At 48.4% G+C, this 24,174-nt stretch overlaps 1 protein-coding gene across 8 annotated transcripts in view; it reads left to right on the top strand.

The window, feature by feature from the left end:
- Positions 1-9,312, top strand: part of KTN1 (kinectin 1) — a 112,474-nt gene extending 103,162 nt beyond the window's left edge. For all 8 annotated transcript variants that reach the window (XM_083514187.1, XM_083514185.1, XM_083514184.1 and 5 more), the window contains 3 exons: positions 1,465-1,557; positions 6,399-6,516; positions 8,760-9,312. In XM_083514187.1, coding sequence (XP_083370313.1) covers positions 1,465-1,557; positions 6,399-6,516; positions 8,760-8,764 — 216 coding nt within the window. In that variant the 3' untranslated portion in view covers positions 8,765-9,312. The remainder of the gene's footprint in view (positions 1-1,464; positions 1,558-6,398; positions 6,517-8,759) is intronic.
- Positions 9,313-24,174: the final 14,862 nt, after the last annotated feature.

Genomic DNA, 24,174 nt, shown 5'->3' with positions numbered 1-24,174 from the left:
CACCTGTTCTCCAACAGCTTCCCTAGCCCCAGGTCTGTTTCTCCGAGAAAATTAGCTCGGTTGGTTAGAGCATGGTGCTGATAATGCCAAGGTTGCAGGTTCGATCCTCGTATGGACAGCTGCATATTCCTGCATTTTAGGGGGTTGGACTAGATTATCCTAGGGGCCCCTTTATCATTCCATTCCATTGCTATTAAAAGCCATTGTGCTTATTTTTAAAGCCCTGTTTTGTCCCCTTCTGCCATGTCAAACTTTCTGTGCATTAGGATGGTGTCTTGAAATGCTTATCTGGTGTGCGTCTCCCTTTCAGAAATTAGGCAGGATGTGACTGTAAGACTGTGTTGTGGAGCCACCGCCTCCGTCTTTCCAGCACCAAGCAAAGACTTTTTAATCTCTGGCTATTTATGGGTTTATCTGGCTGCTGTGATCTTAGGCTGCTTGTGATGCCATTTTGCTTACTTCTTTGGCTGCCTCGATAGCATTTGTGAAGAAGGGTGAAAGCATCGCCTAGAGCACATCACTTTCAGATGTCCAGATGGACACTTGCATTGCCCTGTATTTGTGCAGCTCGTGAGATTGTGTCTCACAGAAAATGCTTGCCCAGGGATGCTCAAGAGGGAGCCATAGCCACTCCTGGATTCCTGATTGAAGTGAGCCCACGTGACGCCTGTGTCTGGAAGCACAGCTGTTGCATCCATGCTTCGTATTTTCAAATACTGCATTACAAGGCCCCACCCCACAAAAACAGTCCTCAGCATTCTGGGTTTTTTATCCTGACCTGGACATTCTCTGTTTCCCAACCTTAGTAGCTCACAGTGATATCTGGTGTTTTGCTATTTCAACTGGGACGCCGGTGGTGCTGCGGTCTAAACCACAGAGCCTAGGACTTGCCGATCAGAAGGTCGGCAGTTCGAATCCCTGCGACGGGGTGAGCTCCCATTGCTCGGTCCCTGCTCCTGCAGTTCGAAAGCACGTCAAAGTAAAAGTAGATAAATAGGTACCACTCCGGCGGGAAGGTAAATGGTGTTTCCGTGCGCTGCTCTGGTTCGCCAGAAGCGGCTTAGTCATGCTGGCCACATGGCCCGGAAGCTGTACGCCGGCTCCCTCGGCCAGTAAAGTGAGAGGAGCGCCGCAACCCCAGAGTCGTCCACGACTGGATCTAACGATCAGGGGTCCCTTTACCTTTTACTATTTCAACAAGCCTTCCACACAGAGGTCTTTATCGCAGTTGGTGTCTGTGATGAATTGAGTTGATTTTATGTATGTGCTGTTCTTGTCTACACACACACACAAAAAACCAGTGTTTATACATGCAATTGTTTTGCCTGCTTTTATATGTGTATCTGTTTTTTAGATGCTTTCATTATATGGTTAATCACTTGGGGCGCCTAACAACAGGAAGCAATTCCTAAATGAAACACACAATAATACTCAAAGTATTTCTTCTGCTGCTTCTCCCTTAAGGCCCAGGAATCGCTCATTACTCTAGAAAGGGAAATAGGAAAAGCCGCAGGGGACACCAATGTGATTGAGAACAGTGACGTCTCCTCACAGACGGTGAGTGTTACCTTGGGCATATAAAAGCCATATGATGTGCAGGCATTACCAGAATCCTTCAGCAGCATCTTCACTGGTGTGTGTGTCTATGTATGTGTGTGTGGCCAAATGGCTGTATTTGGCTACCAGCCGGAATGAATTGTTGCTTAATCCGGCTCTGCACAGTCCTGCCTGCACGGCACTTTTGCAGAGATCCTGGAAGATGTAATATTCATTAAGCAGATAAGCAAAAGGGCAGAGCCAATTAGCCATGGGTTCAGATCGCCTCTTCGCACTCCTCTCTGCCTAGACATTGCCCACGTTTTCTTCAATCGAGACCTAGACTACTTTCTGCTTTTGAACGGCTGCTAACGGGGAATCCTAGTCCCAGCCTGTTCCGCGTCACTTTTACAACTGGGTGGCCCAGCACAGTAGAAAAGTTTGGATTTGATATCCCACTTTATCACTCCCCTAGGAGTCTCAAAGCGGCTAACAATCTCCTTTCCCTTCCTCCCCCACAACAAACACTCTGTGAGGTGAGTGAGGCTGAGAGACTTCAGAGAAGTGTGACTAGCCCAAGGTCACCCAGCAGCTGCATGTGGAGGAGCGGGGAAGCGAACCCGGTTCACCAGATTACGAGTCTACCGCTCTGAACCACTACACCACTGCGGCTCCCAGTGTGTTTGTGTCAGGCTGTTGAGGCCCGTGGTGGTTGGAGGGCCACTTTTAGAGATCTGAAGATGTCACGCAGCACTGTTGTTTTCCCTCACCCGCCTTGTATTTGTGTGCGTGTGTGGTTTGCAACTCTGGATGAATGGAACGAAGGCCCAGCGCTTCTTTGTCCCACCAGCAGGTGGCAGGGCGGCTGCGTATTGGCAGGCCCAACTCATTTCCAACCAAAGGTAGAAATGACATTCTTATTAAAAATCTGACGGATCTGCACCTTTCTTTTACCATCTGTGACTGGATTAAAGACTTTTTGAGGGATCGGACACAAACAGTGAGGATTGGGACTGTTATATCTACTTCCCTGAAGCTTAGCACTGGCACCCCACAGGGATGTGTGCTAAGCTCCTACCTGTACTCATTGCACACATATGACTGCAAATCATCTAATCCATCCACAAGTAATTATTAAGTTTGCTGATGATACTACCATAATGGGCCTAATTGCAGGCAGAGATGAAACAGCGTACAGGGGGGAGGTTTGAAAAGTATCTACATGGTGCTTAGAGAATAACTTGCACCTAAATGTTAGTAAGACAAAGGAGATGGTGTTGAACTTCCAGAGGAAGATAGATAGATAGATAGATAGATAGATTCTTTATTGTCATTACACTAGTGCAACATTGCACCAGTGCAACGAAATTGGATGCCATCCCTTAAAAACAAAAGCAAAACAACAGCAACAACCAAACAAACCACCTTCCAACCACCCCCACCCCCACCCCCATCAAACTCCCAGGTCTCACTATCGAGTTACAGCATTCAACAAGGCCACAGCTCTTGGATAGAAACTATTTTTCAGTCTATTTGTCCTTGACTTGATGTTTCTATACCTCCTGCCAGAAGGCAGTAGTGCAAACAGACTGTATCCCGGGTGAGATGGATCCTGCAGGATGTTGTTTGCTTTCCTAAGGCAACGGGAACCGTACAGTTCTTCCAAAGGTGGAAGAGGGTGCCCAATAATCCTTTGGGCTGTGGTTATGACCTTCTGGAGCACCTTCCTCTCCCTAGCTGTACAACTGGAGAACCAAGCACAAATACAGTATGTAAGTATGCTCTCTATGGAGCCTCGGTAGAAGGACACCAGCAGTCTCTCACTCAGATTGTTCTTTTTTAAAAGTCTGAGGAAATAAATTCTCTGCTGGGCCTTCTTCACCAGAGCAGTGGTATTTGCGCTCCAAGTCATGCCCTGATCCATAATCACTCCCAAAAACCTGAATTCCGCCACCCTCTCCACCCGTTCCCCGTTGATATACAAGGGCTGAATGTCCGCCTTTTTTTTCCTGTAATCCACCACCAATTCCTTGGTCTTAGCCGTATTAAGAACCAGATTGTTCTCTCCACACCAAACACAGAGCCGCTCCACCTCGTCCCGATAGGCGGACTCATCCCCTCCTGAAATGAGCCCCACCACCGTAGTATCATCAGCAAACTTGATGATTTTGTTGCTGGAGTGGATGGCTGAACAGTCATACGTATAGAGAGCATAGAGCAGGGGACTCAACACGCAACCCTGTGGTGAGCCGGTGTTAAGGCTAAGGGCTGTGGACACATGTGACCCTACTCTAACCCTCTGAGAACGTTCTGACAAAAAATCCAAAACCCAGAGACAGGTGGAGTTGGGGAGTCCAATCGTCTCTAGCTTGGACACCAGTCTATGGGGGAGGATAGTGTTAAAAGCAGAGCTAAAATCCACAAACAGCAGTCTCACATAATTCCCCGGCTGCTCCAGATGGGACAGAGCAGCATGGAGAGTGGTGGTGATAGCGTCTTCTGTGGATCTATTTGCCCTGTATGCAAACTGGTAGTTGTCAAAAGTTGATGGAAGACAGGAAATAATATGACGACGCACCAGTTTCTCAAAACACTTCATGATGATTGGAGTCAGTGCAACTGGTCTGTAGTCATTCAAACTACTGATTGTGGATTTTTTAGGCAGAGGGACAATAGTTGACGACTTCAGGCAGGGTGGGACAATAGACTGGTGTAAGGACTTGTTGAAGATCTTAGTAAAGACCCTCGCCAGCTGATCCGCACAGCCCTTCAACACCTTTCCGGTGATGCCATCAGGTCCAGCCGCCTTCCTCGGATTCACCATCCTCAATACTTGTCTCACCTCATGCTCCTCTACAGTGAATGAGGGGCCCCTATGGGCTGGTGGCTGTAATACCGGCGTCTCAGGTGGCTCCTTCTCGAAGCGAGCAAAGAAGAGGTTAAGCTCCTCTGCCAGCAAGGGGTCACCGTCGACAGCACCAAGGTTAGGTTTGTAGTTGGTAATATGCTGAATCCCCTGCCACATCTGTCTTATGTTGTTGCTCCTTAAATTATCCTCAATCCTCTGCCTATAATCCAGTTTTGCCCGTCGAATACCCCTCTTCAAGTTTGCTCTTGCCACACTGTAAAGCTGCACCTCGCCCGACCTGAAAGCCCTGTTCCTTTCCCGCAGCAGGCACTGGACCTCTCCATTCATCCAAGGTTTTTGATTAGGATAAAACCGGATGGATTTATTTACTGTGACAGTGTCTGTGCAGTGATTGATATAGCACAGAACTGCCGCCGTGTACTCCTCCAGGTCCGAACGATCGAAAATATCCCAATTGGTTCTCTCAAAACAGTCCTGCAGCTGGTGAATAGCACCTTCAGGCCAGATTTTAACAGATTTTACTATTGTAGGAGCCCGTTTCCTGAGTGGGATATATGCTGGCACCAGGAACAGAGACATATGGTCGGACTGGCCCAAGTGTGGCAGCTGTAAAGCCCTATAGCCGTGATTTACATTCGAATAAACTTTATCCAGTGTCTTGTCCCCTCTTGTGGGGCATTTCACATGCTGATAGAGCGTTGGAAGCACTGTTTTAAGTTCAACATGGTTGAAGTCTCCCGCAATGATGTGCAGGAAGAGAGGGGGACCTGCCCTGTTGTATATTATCAGGGGGGCCTGTGTGGAGAGAGTCTCCCCCTTTAAGTTCCTGGGAGTTTACCTTAGTGAGGACCTCACTTGGAAAATCATCATAACTCAGGTGGTCAGAAAGGCCCAACAGAGAATCCATTTCCTCAGGGTCTTGCGAAAGAATAATGTTAAACAACAACTGATGAACTCCTTTTACCGGTCCACAATAGAAAGTGTCCTTTCATATTGTATCACAGTGCGGTATGCTGGCCTGACAGCCACGGACAGAAAGTCTCTACAGAGGGTGGTGAATACAGCACATGATATCATGGGCTGTCCCTTGAGTCCGCTAGATGACATCACAAGGGAACGTTGCCTTAGGAGAGTGAGAAAAATTCTCAGGGATCACTCACACCCCGGCCATCACCTCTTTAATCTTCTACCCTCAGGCAGGAGATAAAGAACTATAATCAGCCGTACCAACAGGTTAAAAAATAGCTTCTATCCGTGGGCTGTTAGGCTGTTGAACGAAAAATAACACAGCAAAATTGACTTGCAAGGTGGTGTGTTGTTTGATAAGAGATTGAGTGTTTGGGAGGGAGGCTTGTTTAATTTCATTGTACACAGGTTGTACAGGTTATTATTATTTTCCCCTCCCGGTTGCAAATTATACCAAGCCGGAACCTAACATGAAGGCCCCTGGGGGCCTTTTACCCTGGGGCTTCTGCATCAAAGCCTACTTCTTGCTGCACCTGGGCTGTTCCACTTCGGATTGCAGGGGTGGTGGTGGTGGTTACAGGAGCGAATGACCCTCCATTAAAAATAATCCAATCCACGCACATGGAATAGTAGCACGCCAGGGGAGAGCAGTTTTTATCCCATCCTTCTCCCCTGGCGTGCTAATTCTTGGTGCAGAGGGATTTTTTATTTTCATTTTATTTTTTGTGCAGTGGACCTGAGAGTGTCCTTGCCCTGCTGTGTCCTGGGGATCACTTGGGGAACAGAAGGGAGACCAGCAGCCTGCCTTGCTCTTCGTTCTGTTCCAAAGGAGGGGCTTCACCCTTTCATTCGAGATGTCCGAGTGGTGCAGCCCTGGGCATGGCAAGCCCCTTCGGCCTCTGGCTGATTGCCTACCCTGTACTCTAAAATCCAGTGTTAAATCTCCCCACCTGCCCACTCTCAAGCTGTTCCTTCCGCCGCAAGTCCTCTTTGCTAACTGCTTTCTCTCCCCTCCTTTCCCCTCTAGGCAGGGCCCGATAAAAGCCTCAACGTAGCCATGAGCCAGGACGTTGCCCATCTCAAGAAACTGCTTGCGTCAGTCAGCCAACTGCTTGCGAAAGGAAAAGAACACTACCAGCTACTAGGTAGGAGAGTTCCAGGGAGGGTCACCAGCTGCATTTCCTGGGGGTGGGCAAAAAGCAGGGCCGGCCCGCTCCATGAGGTGGAGCGAAGCAGCTGCCTCGGGCAGTGGAATACAACAGGGTGGTACTGCCGCAGGTACCCCGCCTGCCACCGTTGCTGCTGAGGTTTTGTGGCAGTGGTAGCTTCCAGTGAGATTTTGTGAGATTTCATGGAACTCTTACGAGAGATACCGTCTTTCTCGCTCCATAAGATGCACCCGACCATAAGACGTGCCTCGTTTTTAGAGGGGGAATGCAAGAAAAAAATATTTTTAAAGGGAGCGCGGAGCAGAGCCTGGGATGCATACAGGCTCTGCTCCGCGCTCCCTTTCACAAGCCATGTGGAGCGCGTGTGCGCCGCTTGCAGGCTTTTCCCCAGGAGGTGACTGATGGGCTGCCCTTCTCCCTCCTTGGGGGAAAAGCCCCCGAGAGCTGCACACACGCTCCATGCAGCTCGTGAAAGGGAGCGCGGCTCTTGGGGGCTTTTCTGGGAGGTGGGGGAAGGGACTGAGGGGCTGGCCCTGGTAAAAAGAAGAGCTGTGGGAGACCAGGCAGCAGAATGAAGCGGTATGGAGTGGAATGTACCATCTCAGGGCTACAGTTGAGGGAAACCATTGTTAAAGGCTCCTTAATATAAAATAGCACATCAGAAAAAGGATTTTTGAGACCAGACCATTCTCATCTGTTAAACCGAAAAGCTTCTCTGGAAGAATGCTGTGTATGTGTTTTACCTATAATCATATTTTCCTCACAGCCTGAAGTGGTACAATCCTCTTGACCCCCTCACAATTCAACAGTGTTGTTGTTTCTGCATGTGTAGGCTAGACCTAAGTGCCTCCATATCCTGAGTCTGGTCTGATCATGTTATATAGAGTTGAAAAGAATTCCTTCCTCTAGTTAAACTGCCAAGGGGTCCTAGGAGATGGGTTGCTTCCCATTGTGCAGCTTGACTCGCTTGCAGGAGCCACTTGGACAGTTAAAACTATGGCTTGTGACTCTCACCCTTCTGGCCAGAACATCCAACAGGGCTTTCCCAGCTCTGACTTTTGTGGGCTGCTCCCGTAGACTCAAAATCAGTTCCGAGGAAGGATCACGCCTGTTGTGATCTTGGGATCACACAACTTCTCCTTTTAAGTTCCATTTGCAAACACACGACTTTGATAATTCAGATCACGGCAGTCTGGGGTTGTGAATTTTTAGCTTTCTGAATATTCTGTTTAAGCTCCTCCCCCTCCTAATAAAATAATAATAATAATAATATGCAGCCCATCTCACTGGGTTGCCCCAGTCACTCTGGGCGGCTCCTAGCAAAATATTAAAAACACAGTAAAGTGTGTTTAGAAAAGTTTTAATTTTGAAACGCCACTTTGGACTTTCAATATGTGTCAGCTCTGAATATTCAGCGGGTTTTGAATTTGAGCTTATTGTGTCTTTCCCCTCCCCTATTTAAAAAATCCTGATTCCTATTTTTTAAAACTTCAAAGGCTTCTGGATATTTCTTTATTTATTTATAAATAAGAGTTTTTTGCCCTTCACCATAAGATTCCAGGCCGGGTTACAACGGTACCATACCATGATAATAGGCAGATACAATCATTAACAATTTATAAAACAAGTAAAACCGTTCCCAAATGGAACAGAACAGTATAAATTCAACCAAAGCGGTAGGGCCCACAAAATTAAATAGCTCTGCTGCAATAAGGAGTCGTTCCTTTAGAATATGGTGTTGCCTCTGTTGGCTTTTCAGTGCCCACTAAAGACTCTTCCAAGAAGCCTTTTTAAGTAGAGACCTTTTCAAGGTCCCCATCTGCATTGCAGATTTTTTTTTGTTTTTTAGGTGCTTTATGGTTTGTGTGTTTGCTGCCCTGGGTTCCTTTGGGCGAAAGGGTGGGAATATAAATTTAATAAATAAATGAAATAATATGGCGAAAGCTGTACAATGAAGATGTTTGGGTGTCCCTCTTTGGGGAAGGAGTGTATGAACTGGCACAGTGAAAGCCTGGGATGCCATTTCCCGCTTTATTTTTCTTCTATCTGGAGGAATTACATGTAACCCTACTTTACCCTAAAGTTGTAGGACTCCTTTTTCAGTGTATAAAAACAATTTTTCAAAAAAGTATTTTGCAATAGCTACTTTCGTATGCACCCCCCAGGCTTACCTTACCTTACCTTAAATTTCTTTTCTTTTGTTTCTTCTTCTTTTGCAGAATGAAATCATGGGGAGACCGTTAATTTGGGGGTAGCAGAAGGCACTGTATTTTATATTTTGCCAAATTAAAGCCTTATTTATGTGTTCACAACCCTTTCTACTTCGTCAAACACTGAACAGAGTTTTGTCTTTTCTACTCCTTGTTAGACTACTGATTTAAACAAGATGATGAAGAAGAAGACTCTGCAGACACCTCCAGAGTTTAGTTTTATAATAAATAAATAAATAAACAAAACAGTTTGGATAAATTAGAGCTTTACATTCCTGGAGCCTACAGTGAACGTATAACCTCTTGTCTTTACTATGCTCAGTAAAACTTGTTCAGACACACCCACCTGACGTGGTAACAGCAGCAGTAAACAGTAACGTTTTAATACTGACAGTCTACACTGTTTTACTTAGATACATTTTGGGGAGTAGCGGCCTCTGACTTCCACCTTCAATTAAACACTCCTCCCCTCCCCTTCTCTCCCCTGCCCCCTTTTTTTGGTTGCTAATGTAATCAGTTTTTGTAATGGTGTCGGCGAATAAAGGGATGCTTATTACTCAGACTGTAGCGTTGCGTGTTTGATTTGTGACTCGAGTGAGCCAGCAATAAATCACACTGCCCAAGTTGGAGTTAACCCTGTATTGGCAAAAACACGATCTGTACAGGAGTGTCAGGCCTAATGAGCACAACAATTCATTTCCGGCGGGTCTTGCCCCCATGAAGCAGTTGCTGAGACTGAAGGTCCACACCTCCCCACACAGCCTAAGTCCCCTCCTCTCCAGGGTTTCCCCAAGCAATCTGAGACTGTGCCTATGTGAAGCTAACTTCACCTCTGCCCTGTTCACTCCTCTGCTGGTTCTGGGAAACCAGGGGGAGGGGAGCTTGTCGCAGCAGGAGGGGGAGCATAGCTGTCAACTTACAGATTTGAAAATAAGGGACCAGCAGCCTCGAAAATAAGGGATCAGCAGCCAAAATAAGGGATTTTAGTCAACCAGCAGCCAAACGAAGCCACAAGTGGTGGTTCCCACAGCGCAGCAACCTGGCAAAGGGGATGCAGCAAGGAAAACCACTGTCACCTCCCCGCTGGGAAGCGCTGAGCAAAGGCGAGTCCCTAGGCAACGCGGCCGATTTGATCGGCACAAGGCATGCAAGCTCCACCCCCCAGTCATTCTTAGACTCCTTATTGGGTGAGCAACGCAGCCAAGCAACACAGTTGGAGCCTCCCTCCCCCCTGGTCAGGAGGGAGGGAGATGAGCTGCTTCCTTTGAAACCTGGGAAATTTAAGGGACATCATCAATAAGGGACAGCAGCGGGACATGGCGCTGGGATAAGGGACTGTCCTGCCAAATAAGGGACGCTTGACAGCTATGAGGGGGAGACCTCTTCTCCAGTGGGACTCATCTCTGCCACTTTGTCAGCTTCGCCTTTGAGCCGGCGGCACCAATGACTGGGCTCAACCTCTTCAGCCCCAACTGGGCCAGGCGAGCTGGGAGAGCGCTTCCAGAGACCTTCCACTGCAGGGAAGCAGGTCTAAGTGCAGTGGACTCACAACTTTGAGCTGTGAGCACCAAACTCGGTGCCAAAGTCAGCAGAGCACAGGAGAGTATGAACTACACGAACGACGGCTCTGAAGCATAACTTCTTTATTCTTTTACAACTACTGCAAAACTAAAATACAAACTAGAAACTAAAGACTGTCGGAGGCTACTGGACTGCATGAGTGTTACAGTTGCTTCAGCAGTCATCTTATCTCTACACAGATAACACTCAGACTCCCACAGAGTCAGGCTGGAGCTGAAGAAGCAGATTCCGCCCCCTCCTTTCTGAAAACATTGTCAGGAGATTCTTGCAATGGGAGGGGGGAAACATCCACACACTTGACCTCCTCTCCATCTTCTGCCCCTGAATCTGGACTTCTCTTTTTAACCACAGACTTCCCACAGACTTCTGGAACTTTCCCAAGCCATCTGAGACTATGCCAGTGTGCCTGCCTTTGCTCCTATCACTTCATACCTCTCCTGGTCTTGGGAGACTAGGGGGAGGGGAGCTTAGAAGGCAAGACACCTCTGCTTCTTCACCAGTCTGACTCATCTCTGCCTCTTGGCCTCCCTCCACTCCTGCTTTAGCTTCTGCATCCAATTCTGGAGTCTCTGCCAGACTCTCCCTGCCTATTAAACCTCTTCGGCTTCTGACGCCTCCTCTTCCCAAATCTTCTCCCTCTGACCACTCATCACTGTCCCACCACCAATCCCCTGGCTCTGAGCCTTCTTCCCACCTGGTTCCTCCCACCTTTCCTCTGCGTCCAACCAGTCTGGGATTTCCTGGAGGAAGTTAGCATCTGCCAAGTTGCAGTGAGCATAAGAACATCAGAAGACAGCCCTTCTGGACCAGGTCAGTGGTCCATCTAGAAGAGCAAACCACATGCCTGTGGGAATCCATCAGTCAGAACCTGAGCACAAGACAACTCCCTTCTCTTGTGGCTCCCAGCAGCTGGAATTCAGAAGCATTGCTGCCTTCAACCATGGATGAGTGCAGAGAGCACCACAGGTTCATGGGGAACCCATTTGTAGACGACCTGATTCTGGGTCAAGGTTTTGTACGTAGCAGAGCAGCTCCCTTGCGGCGATCTACGGAAAGTCAGCCCTCAACACAAGTGATTGTTTATTCAACACACAAATAAACTTGCAGTGAACCTTGGTTAAGCTGATGCCATGACAACGTCGGGAGCAGCTCTGCTGGATCAGCCAAAGGGCCTATTTAGTTCAGCATCTTCTTTTTCCCAGTGGCCAGCCAGATGCCGAAATCTGGAATGACCAAACAGGACATGAATGCAACAGCCCTCTCTGTGTTTCTTCAGCTGCTGCTGTTCCGAGTCGTGCTGGCTGTTCGCAGCCTTCATGACTAGAAGCCAGATGTATGTAGTTTTATCCTCCACGTGTTTAATCCTCTTCTAAAGCCATCTAACCCAGGGTTGCCCAAACCTGGGTCTCCAGCTGTTTTTGGACTACAACTCCCATCATCTCCAGCTTGCAGTGGTCAAGGCTGATGGGAACTGTATTCTCCTTCACGAGAGGTCCAGAGGGTGGCAACACGAGAACGGGGCCTTCTCTGCAGTGGCTCCCCATTCATGGAATTCTCGTCCCAGGGAGGTTCACCTGGCGCCTTCATGATACACCATTAGGTGCCAGGCAGAAACGTTCCTCTTTAACCAGGCCTTGGGCTGACTGACATTCAGTGCCCTTTTAGAATGTGTGTGTGTGTTTTATTAGGTTGTTCTTGTTTTTGTTTTGATTATGTATTTTGTGTTTTTATATTGGAATTTTATCCTGCGAACTGCCCTGAGACCTGCGGGTATAGGGCGGTAAACAAATTTAATTAATAATACTAATAATAGTGTAAAACCGGTGGAAACCCAAGTTTAGAAAGCCCTGATCTAACCCAACAGCAAGCACCATGACTTGCGATTGCAAATTCCGTAGTTCAGCTGCGTGAAAAAGACATAGAATCATAGAGTTGGAAGAGACCACAAGGGCCATCGAGTCCAACCCCCTGCCAAGCAGGAAACACCATCAGAGCACTCCTGACATATGGTTGTCAAGCCTCTGCTTAAAGACCTTCAAAGTAGGAGACTCCACCACACTCCTTGGCAGCAAATTCCACTGTCGAACAGCTCTTACTGTCAGGAAGTTCTTCCTAATGTTTAGGTGGAATCTTCTTTCTTGTAGTTTGGATCCATTGCTCCGTGTCCGCTTCTCTGGAGCAGCAGAAAACAACCTTTCTCCCTCCTCTATGTGACATCCTTTTGGCTTCTGCCTCTCCTGTGGGTCTAAGGTTTTTTGAGGGAGGGAGAAGAAAAACTTATCACCACTTTCTCTTTTCTCTACACAACGCAGACCACATTTCCCCCCACAAACTAACCCCACTTAAACATATGGGTAACCTTTCCTCATAGGGCAGTTTCTCCATCCTGCTGATCACTTCACTTGGACCTTTTCCAGCTCTACGGTAGCCCTTTTGAGGTGAGGCAGCCAGAACAGAACACAGTACAGTCATACCTTGTGTTGCGTTTGCTTCAGGTTGAGTGTTTTCAGGTTGACTCCTGCGGCGACCCGGAAGTACCGGAAAGGGTTACCTCCGGGTTTAGCCGCATGCACAGATGCTCAAAATGATGTCATGCGCAGAAGCAGCAAATCGCGACCCGCGCAGACGCAGGTTACGTTCTGCTCAGGTTGCGAACGGGACTCCAGAACGGATCGCATTCGTAACCAGAGGTACCACTGTACAGTGGAACCTTGGGTTGCGAACCTGATCCATGCGGGAGGCACGTTCGCAACCCGCAGCGCCGCGTCTGTGCATGCGTGGGTCACGATTCGGCGCTTCTGTGCATGCGCAAAGTGTGATTTAGCGCTTCTGCGCGGGCGCTGAAACCCGGAAGTAACCCGTTCTGGTATTTCTGGGTTCAGTTCGGTGCGCAACCCGAAAACGCGTAACCTGAAGCGTCTGTAACCCGAGGTACCACTGTATTACAAGTTGTTACATTTGTACAGATCAGTCCTTCCCAAACTTAACACCCACCCACCCCACCCATCTAGATCACTTGAAAATGGCTGAGGGTCTTAGCGACTTAATGAGTTTTCTCCCTGTTGTAGCAGCTGCAATAAATAGGCTGTGCTAGATACTGTATGATTTCTAATTGCATTTTTATTGCTTCTTTTATTTCCGATAGACGTTCTTATATAATGCATTCCAAATTCTTATGGGGTAGCATAACAACATAAGAAATAAAAGAAGCAATTAAAATGCAATTGAAAACCGCCATGGATATTAAATGCGATGGGTGCGTTGTCTTCTGTCTTCAACCCCAAATCCATAAGCATGCCACAGAGACATGATATCGGCAGCTTCGTTTTTAAAATCCGTTTCCTAATAATTTATAGGGTGCAATTTGACAATATGACGTTGCAGCACCCTCTTCTCTCATCCCAGTGTGGTGTAGTGGTTACGTTACAGAGTGTTTGTTGTGGGGGAGGAAGGGAAAGGAGATTGTTAGCTGCTTTGAGACTCCTTTGGGTAGTGATAAAGCGGGATATCAAATCCAAACTCCTCCTCCTCCTCCTCTCTATATAGTTGAGAGTTCCAATGTCCAAAAGTCCAGGATGGCAGTTATAGCAAACGGCACCCCACTTCCTTTGCCCATATTGCTGCAATAAAGTTGTGACATCAGGAATTGGGAAGAGGACTAACAGTGTGATTGAAAAAGGAAACATGCTAAATCTCCTCACTTTTCTCTCCCCCCCCCCAACAAATCAAGCCCATGTACTCTCACACCACAACATGCTTGCACACCTGTAGGAATCTTAACTTACTCCTCGTGTTTTGGGAACGGTTTAGGTACCTTGTACATGTGCTCAGTGTAAGGGGCGAAAAAGCCTACAGTTTTTAATAGGAATGGGAAAGTACTGATTCCCTAGAAAGGTAGGGGGATCTAACGCCCAGTGCGGTCAGGAAGAAAACTTGCCTCACCTACTCCCCCCCCCCCCGACTGACTGAGATCTCTCTGTAAAAAATAAATAAAACTACTTACTTATGCTTTTCAGGTTTATACATTTCACCGACTTCACAATCATTTTAACACTTCAAAACTTGACTTCATTCCCCCTCCATCTTTCTGCGGTTCCTTGATTTTATTTTTAATATCTTCTGCATATCCAAATTAACTTAATTTGCTCATTTATTCATCTACTTTAAATATAAACTCTTATAAAACTGCAGGTTATTACAATAATCCTGACAATGTTCTTAACCTGTTTACAATTTATCTGCAAATGTTCAACAAACCATTTCCATTCTTTTATAAGCAGTTTGTTGTCTTGATTTCTTACTCTTCCGGTAAGTTTTGGTATCCATTCTTCCTTTGCTGGGACTTCTGCTTCTTTCCATTTTGGGGCAAGTAACATTCTTGCCGCTGTAGTAGCATACGTGAATAAGTTTCTATACGGTTTAGGTAGTTCTGTCCCTATAATTCCCCTATAATTATGTCCCCTATAGTATTTGGGGGAATTTGAGATCTCTCTCTCTCTGAGCTGTCTTTGAGCCATACCATTAGTTACGTGCAACCAGGCCAGCAAAAGATGTCCTTAACAAGTAGGTTCTGGGGCTGAATTGGGGTTCATCTCCCTTGCCTGCCCTGTAGTTTAAACTTGCCCCCGACCTTTCTACTTTTGGGGGATAAGCTTCACAGCCCTGTGCATCCTTTGCGCCCGTTGATTTCTTGTCCTCCGTGGCGAGAGATCAGCAGGGACCTTCCTCCTTCTCCTCCTCCTCCTCCTCCAGGCCCACCAAGAGTTTCTCGTATTTTTTGTAAAGTATGTGTATGCTTTGGATTAAACTGCTCGGCTGAGCCAAAGAGGCGGCTTTTGTGTGGGGCCCGGAGCATACAGAGGGGTGTTATCCCCGTTGCCACAGCAACGCGCATTTGAATTCAGAACAGTTGACTTGGCACCGTTTCCAGGCACCAGGCCTGGTTCGAAAGCCCTCGTAACCTGCCTCAATAGGCCTGGTTGTTAATGCGCCCGACACCGACGTAATCATTAACTGCGCGGCTGTGGCAGCTTGCATTTCTCTGTCCTCCTCCTGAACTGTGAAATTCACGGGGCGCAGAGCCGCACCGTGTGGGAGATGCTGCCCTTCGCCTCCTCCGGGAGACATAAAGCGTATCTCGCCCATCCTGCCCTTTTCGGAAGAAACCAAAGTTTGCATTTCAGGCACACAGGTCGCTGCACAAAACCATCTGTATCCGCAGGGTGGCGGCGCTGCCGAGAGAGATGTGTTTCGTTCCTCGTCGTCTCATTAGAAGTGCACAGATGGTTTTGCTCAGGAGGAGGTTGCCCCCTTCTCTGCAAGGGCCTGTAAACGTGGGGTTTATTTTGTACTTTCTGCGACCTGCCTCAATAATAGTGGTTTGGTAGGGCTGGAAGAATCGTTTTGCTAAGTGTAGGGTTCTGGGCAAATGGGGAACCGACCGCTTAAGTAATGCCCTTACCTTTGGGACGGTCCTAATGGGCAGGTTTGCAACCTCAGGCTCAGAGGCATCTGGCGCGTCCTGGCTTTTGAGAAGGAAAAACCTATTTACAGTCAGAGTCCGTGTGCCACATCTAATGTGCTGACTGGAGTACCAGGGGGGCATAAATGGGTCTGTGTGGTCCATTTTGCCCCATGGATTCCACACTGTGTTTTGTCTGAACCCCTGACCACTCATTTCTTAGTGGTGTTGCTAATAAAGTGGATGAAATTTAAAATTTACCTTAAGAAGTATTGTAAAATTAATGAGTGCTAAAATGTTGCGGTTACAAAAAATAGGGGATTACAGCTGTAAAAGATTAAGTAAAAGAAAAGAATAAGGAAAAATTAGATAAAATTAAGGGGGAGGATTTGCTGAAACAAATTTGGGAACTGGGATACAGAAAGGGGAGGTATGGGGAAGTCGGTGAAGTAAGTTTTAAGAAAAGAAGGATTTGAAATTATACATGTTTGTTTGTGTGTGTGTACGTTTGTATTGTGTATTGTTTGTGTTTTTATAATTTGTGAAAATCCAATAAACATTAAAAAAAAAAGGAAAAACCTATTTACAGTCAGAGTCTGTGTGCCACATCTAATGTGCTGACTGGAGTACCAGTGGGGCACAAATGGGTCTGTGTGGTCCATTTTGCCCCATGGATTCCACACTGTGTGTCTGAACCCCTGACCACTCATTTCTTAGTGGTGGTGCTAATAAAGTTATTTACAGTGGACGCTCGGATTGTGAACGTGATCCGTGCGGGATGCACATCTGCAACCCACAGAGTCTGCAACCTGCAGCGGTGCGTCTGCACATGCGCAGGTTGCAATTTGGCACATCTGCGCATGCGCAAAGAACGATTTAGCGCTTTGTGCATGCGCAACCGCTGAAACCCGGAAGTAACCCGTTCCGGTACTTCTAGGTTTCAGTGGTCCGCAACCCGAAAAAACACAACCTGAAGTGTTTGTAACCCGAGGTATGACTGTAGTAGCATTATTTAGTAGCTGAGATTCCTGCATTGCAGAGGGTTGGACTAGATGACCCCTGGACCCCTTCCAACTCTATAGTTCTATGAGTATTTACAGCTCCCCGGCAGACACTGCCAGATTTACGTATAAGCTAAACAAGCTATAGTTTAGGGCTCCAGTCTCTTGGGGGCCCCCAAAAAAATTAAAGAAAAAAACTGGATGTACATTTCCAAAATATAAGATAAAAAACAAATAAAATAAATCCTACATACTGCAACAGTGTGATGATGTAAGTAATGGGCCTGCTAGCCTGCTCCCTAAAATATCACTGGTTTGCTCATTTCTAATAGTGACAATTTGTTGTTGACAAAGGACAGCTGGACATATAAAGGGCCCCATTACCTTCAGTAGCTCAGGGCCTCATCAAACCTAAATCCAGCCCTGCCGGCAGGGAACTAAAATATGAGCCTGCAGAAAATGATTGTGTTTAGTCCAAGGTTGTCAAGGTTCACCTGGACTACAACTAGGCATGCCAGAGAATTTCATCGGAAGTGGAAGTGAGTGGAAATTGCCAGGGTTTGCTTAATTGTCAGATGTCTGCAATGCAAACCGGTCCTGCGAATATGATTGGCGCTGGCCGCTGTTGTACCTTTCAGCCCATAAAATGTTAGGTAATTGATTACATTTCCCACACCCATCCAAACGCATTGCATTTCCTTGAAAGAAATGAGGTGGAATAATGACATAATGACCATCTCGTCATGTAAGTTATGTAAGTTTGCCACATAGGACAGTGAGGCAAATAATGTAGTGGGGAGACTTTCCTCCCAGGGGCCACATCCAGTTCTGGGCAATCTTCCGAGGGCCACCTGGCAGTAGTGGACGGGGCCAGAAGCAAAATGGGTGCAGCAACGTGTAAATTCTAGCTTTGTATGGTGGGCTGCTTTCTGTACTCACCTTTCATCTGTCATGAATGCTGTAGCTGAGATTCCTGCATCACCCCGCACAATGTTGACTAGTTGGACTACAAAACCCTTGGGTCCCTGCCAGCTCTAAGAGTCAATGATTCTGTATCCTCCATGCAGGCAAGGCAAGGGTATTATCAGAGGTCAAGGACACAATCCAGCCAGACAAGGCCCAGTGAGAGGTGTGGTCTGGGCAGACTTCCAAGGGCCAGATGGAGAGGCTTGAAGGGCCACATTGAGCCCCAGCGTCTGAGGGTCCTCACCCCTTCATATGTCCAGGGCGGGTGCCAGGAGCAAGCCAGCAATAACCCACACAGTTACCGTGAAGTTAACTCTTTATTTGAAGAAACACACAGCTCAGGAGGCCAGGCCAGCAACTCTTCCAAGAAGGTCTTGCCCCAATGAGGCAGTTGCAAGGCCTGAAGGTCCTTGCCTCCCCACAGCTCCCTAAGCCGCCTCCTCCCCCAATTCCTTCCCAAGTGATCTGAGGCTCAACGGTCTTGCCTGTCTTTTCTCCACCCTCTTCATGCCTTTGCTGGTTCTGGGAGATTGAGGGGAAGAGGCAGTTGTGAGGGCAGAAGGTCCCCGCCTTCCCATCACTCTTTTAAGGCTCCTCCTCCCCCAGCAGCCTAAGGCTCCTTCGTCTTGTTTCTCTATGCTTTGCCCTCTTCATTTGTCTCCATGTTATGGGAGATCAGGGTGGAGGGGAGCTGGTTGTAACAGGAGGGGGAGACTCCCTGGCTTCTTCAGCAGCAACAGCAACAGAATTATTATTATTATTATTATTATTATTATTACTATTATTATTATTATTATTATTATTATTATTATTATTATTATTATTTTAATTATTTATACCCCGCCCATCTGGCTGGGTTTCCCCAGCCACTCTGGGCAGCTTCCAACAAAATATTAAAAAATACAGTGAAACACCAGACATTAAAAACTTCCCTAAACAGGGCTGCCTTCAGTCGGATAGTTGTTTATTTCCTTGACATCTGATGGGAGGGCGTTCCACAGGGCGGGCGCCACTACCGAGAAGGCCCTCTGACTGGTTCCCTGAAACCTCCCTCCTCTTAGTGAGGGAACTGCCAGAAGGCCCTAAGAGCTGGACCTCAGTGTCCGGGCTGAACGATGGGGGTGGAGATGCTCCTTCAGGTATACCACATGCCTTGTCCCTGTCTCCTAGCCCCTCTCTTCTTCTGCTTCTGAGTCTGGACTGCTCTCTGCCACAGGCTCTTCCTGCTCACTAAGCCCTGTCACCTCCTCGGCTTCCAACACCACCTCCTTCTGGTCTGCTCCCTCTTCTCCCTTTGACCACTGGTCACCAGTGCCCTTGGGGGTTCCCCAGCTGGTGCCTCCCACCAGTTCGTGACACACAACCCCATTCTATCTCTGAGCACTTTGTGTTCAAGCTCCTTGATGTCCGTTGACTCATCACAAATATTAAAACAACCCTGTAAGATGGGTCAATATTATCCCTATACTGCGCAGGGGGTGGGGCCTCAGATTGTGAGATTCCTAAATTTCCAGCACCTCCCATTTCCAAAACCCGGAGCACGAAATTTGGCTGCCTCTGAAACACGCCGTAAGCATTGCACAAAGGAACACACTGCCCTATCCCGCCCGGCCAAGTCCTTTCCAGCCTTCTCCTAAAAATAGGCCGTCTGCCTCGTAAGGGGCTGTGTGTCCAATTTTCCCTCAGACAAATTACGATGCAGTTCGACAGGATGGTGGCAGCTGGCTCCATTTGAGCTGCCCCATTGTTCTGCGTTAATTTGATTTCCATTGTGTGCGTGCCGGTATCGATAAACTCAGTTACAATTCCTGTGGCCACCACATGCCCTCCTTTCAGAAGGGCTGAATTGCAGCCGCACACTCATTATTATGCCAAGTGGGATCCGGGCCAGCCAATCGGGTAAATGCGTGTGCATAGGGGGGGGGGAGAGGGGGGTATTCAGTGCCAAAATAAATAACCCTTTTGTCCAATTGGAAAGCAGCTTGTTTATAGAAGCTCAGAGCTGTTCGAAAACACGATTGTCCGTAGACGAGACGATAATACACACATCCGTGGTATGCACAGGGCCTCTAGGTGAATATTGCAACGTAAAACGCAGAGCACCTATATCTCTCACATGGAACGGTTAAATTTGCATCCGTCCTCAGATGTAACAGGGACAATGGGTGCCTTGCAGTCACTCCTGCTATGATGTGTCCACATTCAATGGATGTCCATTAGCACTGTTAATAGAATGAGGGTCCGTGATCTATTCCTTTTTCAAAAATGCTGGGGTCTCACCAGCAGAGGAAGCCATTTATAGGGCAAACGGTGGCTTGCTCCTGAGCTCTTACTCCTTAACTGAACGTAAATTAACATTTTCCACAGGGAGGGGGAATTCCTCGCATGCAAAGCAAAATCCATGTGTGAAATTTGGAACGGTGATGTATGAAATACCGTATTTTTTGCTCTATAACATGCACCCGACCATAACACGCACATAGTTTTTAGAGGAGGAAAATCCGTAGGCATGCCACCCGTAGGCATTCCCTCCATAACACGCACAGACATTTCCCCCTTACTTTCTAGGAGGAAAAAAGTGAGTGTTATGGTGCAAAAAATACGGTAATTGTTTTGGTACTGGACCGCAGATCTGTTTAGGGCCGCCACTTTTTATAGGAAGAAGAAGAAGAAGAAGAAGAAGAAGAAGAAGAAGAAGAAGAAGAAGAAGAAGAAGAAGAAAGAAGAAGGAGAGTTTGGATTTGATATCCTGCTTTATCACTGTCCAAAGGAGTCTCAAAGCTGCTAACACTCTCCTTTCCCTTCCTCCTCCACAACAAACACTCTGTGAGGTGAGTGAGGCTGAGAGACTTCAGAGAAGTGTTCCTGGCCCAAGGTCACCCAGCAGCTGCATGTGGAGGAGCGGGGACTCAAACCCAGTTCACCAGATTACCGAGTCCACCACTCTTAGCCACTACACCAGGGTGGTTCCCAACCAGGCAGTAATGGGCTTTAAAATAAAGTTAATGCAAATTCATGGAGGAGAGGGCTATCGGTGGATGCCAGCCATCTTCACACAGCGCATAGTTAAACTGTGGAACTCCCTTGTGCAAGAGGCAGTGATGGCCAAGTCAAATGGATTAGACAACTACACGGAGGAGAGGGCTATCTCTGCCTCCACGGTCCAGCTTGCAGGCTTTCCACTGGGGCATCTGGTGAGCCCTTGTGAGCATGGGATTCTGGCCTAGATGGGCCACCCGCCAAATCCATAGAATCATAGAATTGAAGAGGTGAAAGGGACCCGGGGTCATCTAGTCCAACCCCCTGCAATGCAGGGCTCATCTTATTTTCCCATGTACCATAATAATAATAATAATTTATACCCCGCCCTCCCCAGCCAAGACTCAGGGCAGCTAACACCAGGTATAAAACAATTGATTAAAATACAACTTAAAAACAAGATTAAAATACAACAGCCTCATTTCAGTAGAAACTCAATCAAAAACTTTTTGGGGGATAAAAACATCAACTCTTCACCAAGGCCAACTATCCAGACTGGTCCTAAGTGGGCCAGAAAAAAGCCAGGGAAGTCCCCAAATAGGAATTCCATCACAGAAAGAGAAAGGAGAAAGGAAAGAGGGGGAGGGAATCAAATTGATTCCAAGCCAAAGGCCAGGCGGAACAACTCTTGTCTTACAGGCCCTGCGGAAAGAAATCAGATCCCGCAGGGCCCTGGTCTCATGAGACAGAGCGTTCCACCAGGCCGGGGCCAGTGTTGAAAATGCCCTGGTTCTGGTTGAGGCTAATCTGACTTCCTTAGGGCCTGGGACCTCTAGAGCAGTGTTTCCCAACCTTTTTTTGGGCAAAGGCACACTTGTTTGATGAAAAAATCTCGAGGCACACCACCATTACAGCCCCGTGACGTCAGCGCGCAGCGTCGCGCCGGGAGGGACGCACGAAAGTGTAAGTTTCTATTTACAGTGTGCTCTCCCAAAGACCTTAACCGGGTAGGTATATGGCCACGAAAAGTAACAGTTGCATTAGCAGTCAGGTTACATTATTTTGACAAGCAGCCGAAGAAGTGAATCTTCCACAAAGCGGCCTGTAGAGGGATGTGTGCGTGTTTTGTTGCTGCAAAGATCAGGACACCCCCACTCCCCGCAAAAGTACTTGGTATTAGGCGCATTTTCATCGGGCTTTTCCTTGCAATGCACAACAAGAGGAGTGATGTAAAAGCGGGTCGGGGCCCGTGTCGGACTCGGGTTCACACGTTAAGTGTTGGCCACCCTGCCAGCACTTTGGATCGGCAAAAAATAACACTGGTTTTATTATTATTATTATTGCGCCTGCATTGACGTCAGCTCATGTCTGGGCGCTGGTGCGCGCAGGGCCGCGCTATCGACTGACCGCCGCGGAGCTGATAAGGGCGGGTTTTGTTGCAATTCCTCGGGTAGAGGAGGAGGAGGCCGGTCGGTGAGACGGCGAGCTCGGCACGTCGGGGAGCTCCGTAACTCGAGCCGAGCAGTCCAGCCGCAGCCAGAACTCACACGGCGAGCTCAGCTGGGTCCTAGCGCCTCCCGGGTTCCCAGCCGTGTAAATTGCTGCGGGAATTGCATCACGAGCGAGGGGGGAGGGAGGGGAGAGGAAGCACCCGGAGCTGCTGCAAAAAAGCATATCGTTTCATCAGAAAGAAGGAAACTCCATATAATAAACTGCAGGAGGGCTTAAGGCCGGACTGACTCACCCGAGGCGCTCGCCGCCGCCGCCCCGCCTCTCGCCGCCCCGCCTCTCGCCCGCCTCCCTCCCACGGAGGTAGGCTGGTGTGCCGTGGGAGGGAGGCGGGCGAGTCGGGCGGCGAGCACACGCAGGGCGGCGAGCGAGCTCCCTCCCACATCCCATCGCCGCTCGCTTCGGCCGGCCTACTGGGCTGTCGCAGGCAGAAGGCCTGCGCATGCGCGAGGTTTTCGCGCCTTCCTCCAATAGGCCGGCCGAAGCGAGCGGCGATGGGATGTGGGAGCTCGCTCGCTCGCCGCCCCGCGTGTGCTCGCCGCCGCCGCCCCACCTCTCGCCGCCCGACTCGCCTGCCTCCCTCCCACGGAACACAAGGCAACGTTCGGCGGCACACTAGTGTGCCGCGGAACACCGGTTGGGAAACAAGGCTCTAGAGTGTTGCTAATTATTGACCTTAAGGTCCTCCGTGGGGCATACCGGGATAGGCAGTCCCATAGGTACGAGGGTCCTTAGCAGAGACACTGGGGTCTGGTGGGGGAGTCCCTAGGGGGCCACATCCAGCCCATGGGCTGGTGATTCATGCCCAGCTCACCTCATGAGGCAGTTGCAAAGATAAGAAGGCTGGTGGCTGGCAGAACACTCTCTCTTCTCTGAGCTCCCTGGAGGAAGAGCAAGGTGGGACTGCCATAAATTCTTACCTTCTGCCTTTCAGAACTGTGAACTAGCTTGCAGCCCCTTTAATGCAATCCAGTAAATCAGCAATTTTCCTCTCGGAAGGTGGCGGTGTCATTGCCACCTCTTTGGCTCTGCGTGAAGCAAACTGCTGAGTGCTGTAACTTATCCCTTGCTTTTCCTGTTCATACAAGCATGAATGGAAATCAAGCCCATTGCGGTGGATGAAGCGCTATAGATTTCTCTTCCTCCAAGGGAGGGAAGACACAGAGATGGAAAGCACCCTAAAAGCTATCTAATGTGAATAATAAAGTATTTAGGCAAGCCAGAGCCTCCCCCCCCCCCAAAAAAAATGTACCCAGAATATAGCATTACTGTTTGTGTTTCCAGATGGAGAGTAATGTGAGTAATAAAAGAACATTTCCAAGGGGAAATGGGAAGCGGTCAGGATCCAGGTGTAGACAGCAGGTTGCGGGAGAGAGTTTCCCACTTAGGCTAGGCACTTAAAGGTAAAGGTAAAGGGACCCCTGACCATTAGGTCCAGTCGTAGCTGACTTGGGTTGCGGCGCTCATCTCGCTTTATTGGCCGAGGGAGCTGGCGCACAGTCATGTGGCCAGTATGACTAAGCCGCTTCTGGCGAACCAGAGCAGCGCACAGAAACGCCGTTTACCTTCCCGCCGGAGCGGTACCTATTTATCTACTTGCACTTTGATGTGCTTTCGAACTGCTAGGTTGGCAGGAGCTGGGACCGAGCAATGGGAGCTCAACCCGTTGCGGGGATTCAAACCGCCGACCTTCTGATCGGCAAGTCCTAGGCTCAGCGGTTTAACCCACAGCGCCACCCACGTCCCTCACTTTTCCTTACGAGCTCACCCTGTCTCAAGGATTCGAACCGCCGACCTTCTGATCGGCAAGTCCTAGGCTCTGTGGTTTAACCCACAGCACCACCCATGTCCCGAGGCGAGCCACTTACGCATTGCCAAAAAAGAGGGCTCAAATTTGCATATACTAATATACTGCACTGGTGCAAAG

Source organism: Podarcis liolepis, assembly GCF_965112155.1.
Source record: "Podarcis liolepis genome assembly, chromosome: 1".
Taxonomy (NCBI): Eukaryota; Metazoa; Chordata; class Lepidosauria; order Squamata; family Lacertidae; genus Podarcis; species Podarcis liolepis.
The sequence above is the reverse complement of the archived record's forward strand: the minus strand, read 5'-3'. Positions and strand labels throughout refer to the sequence as shown.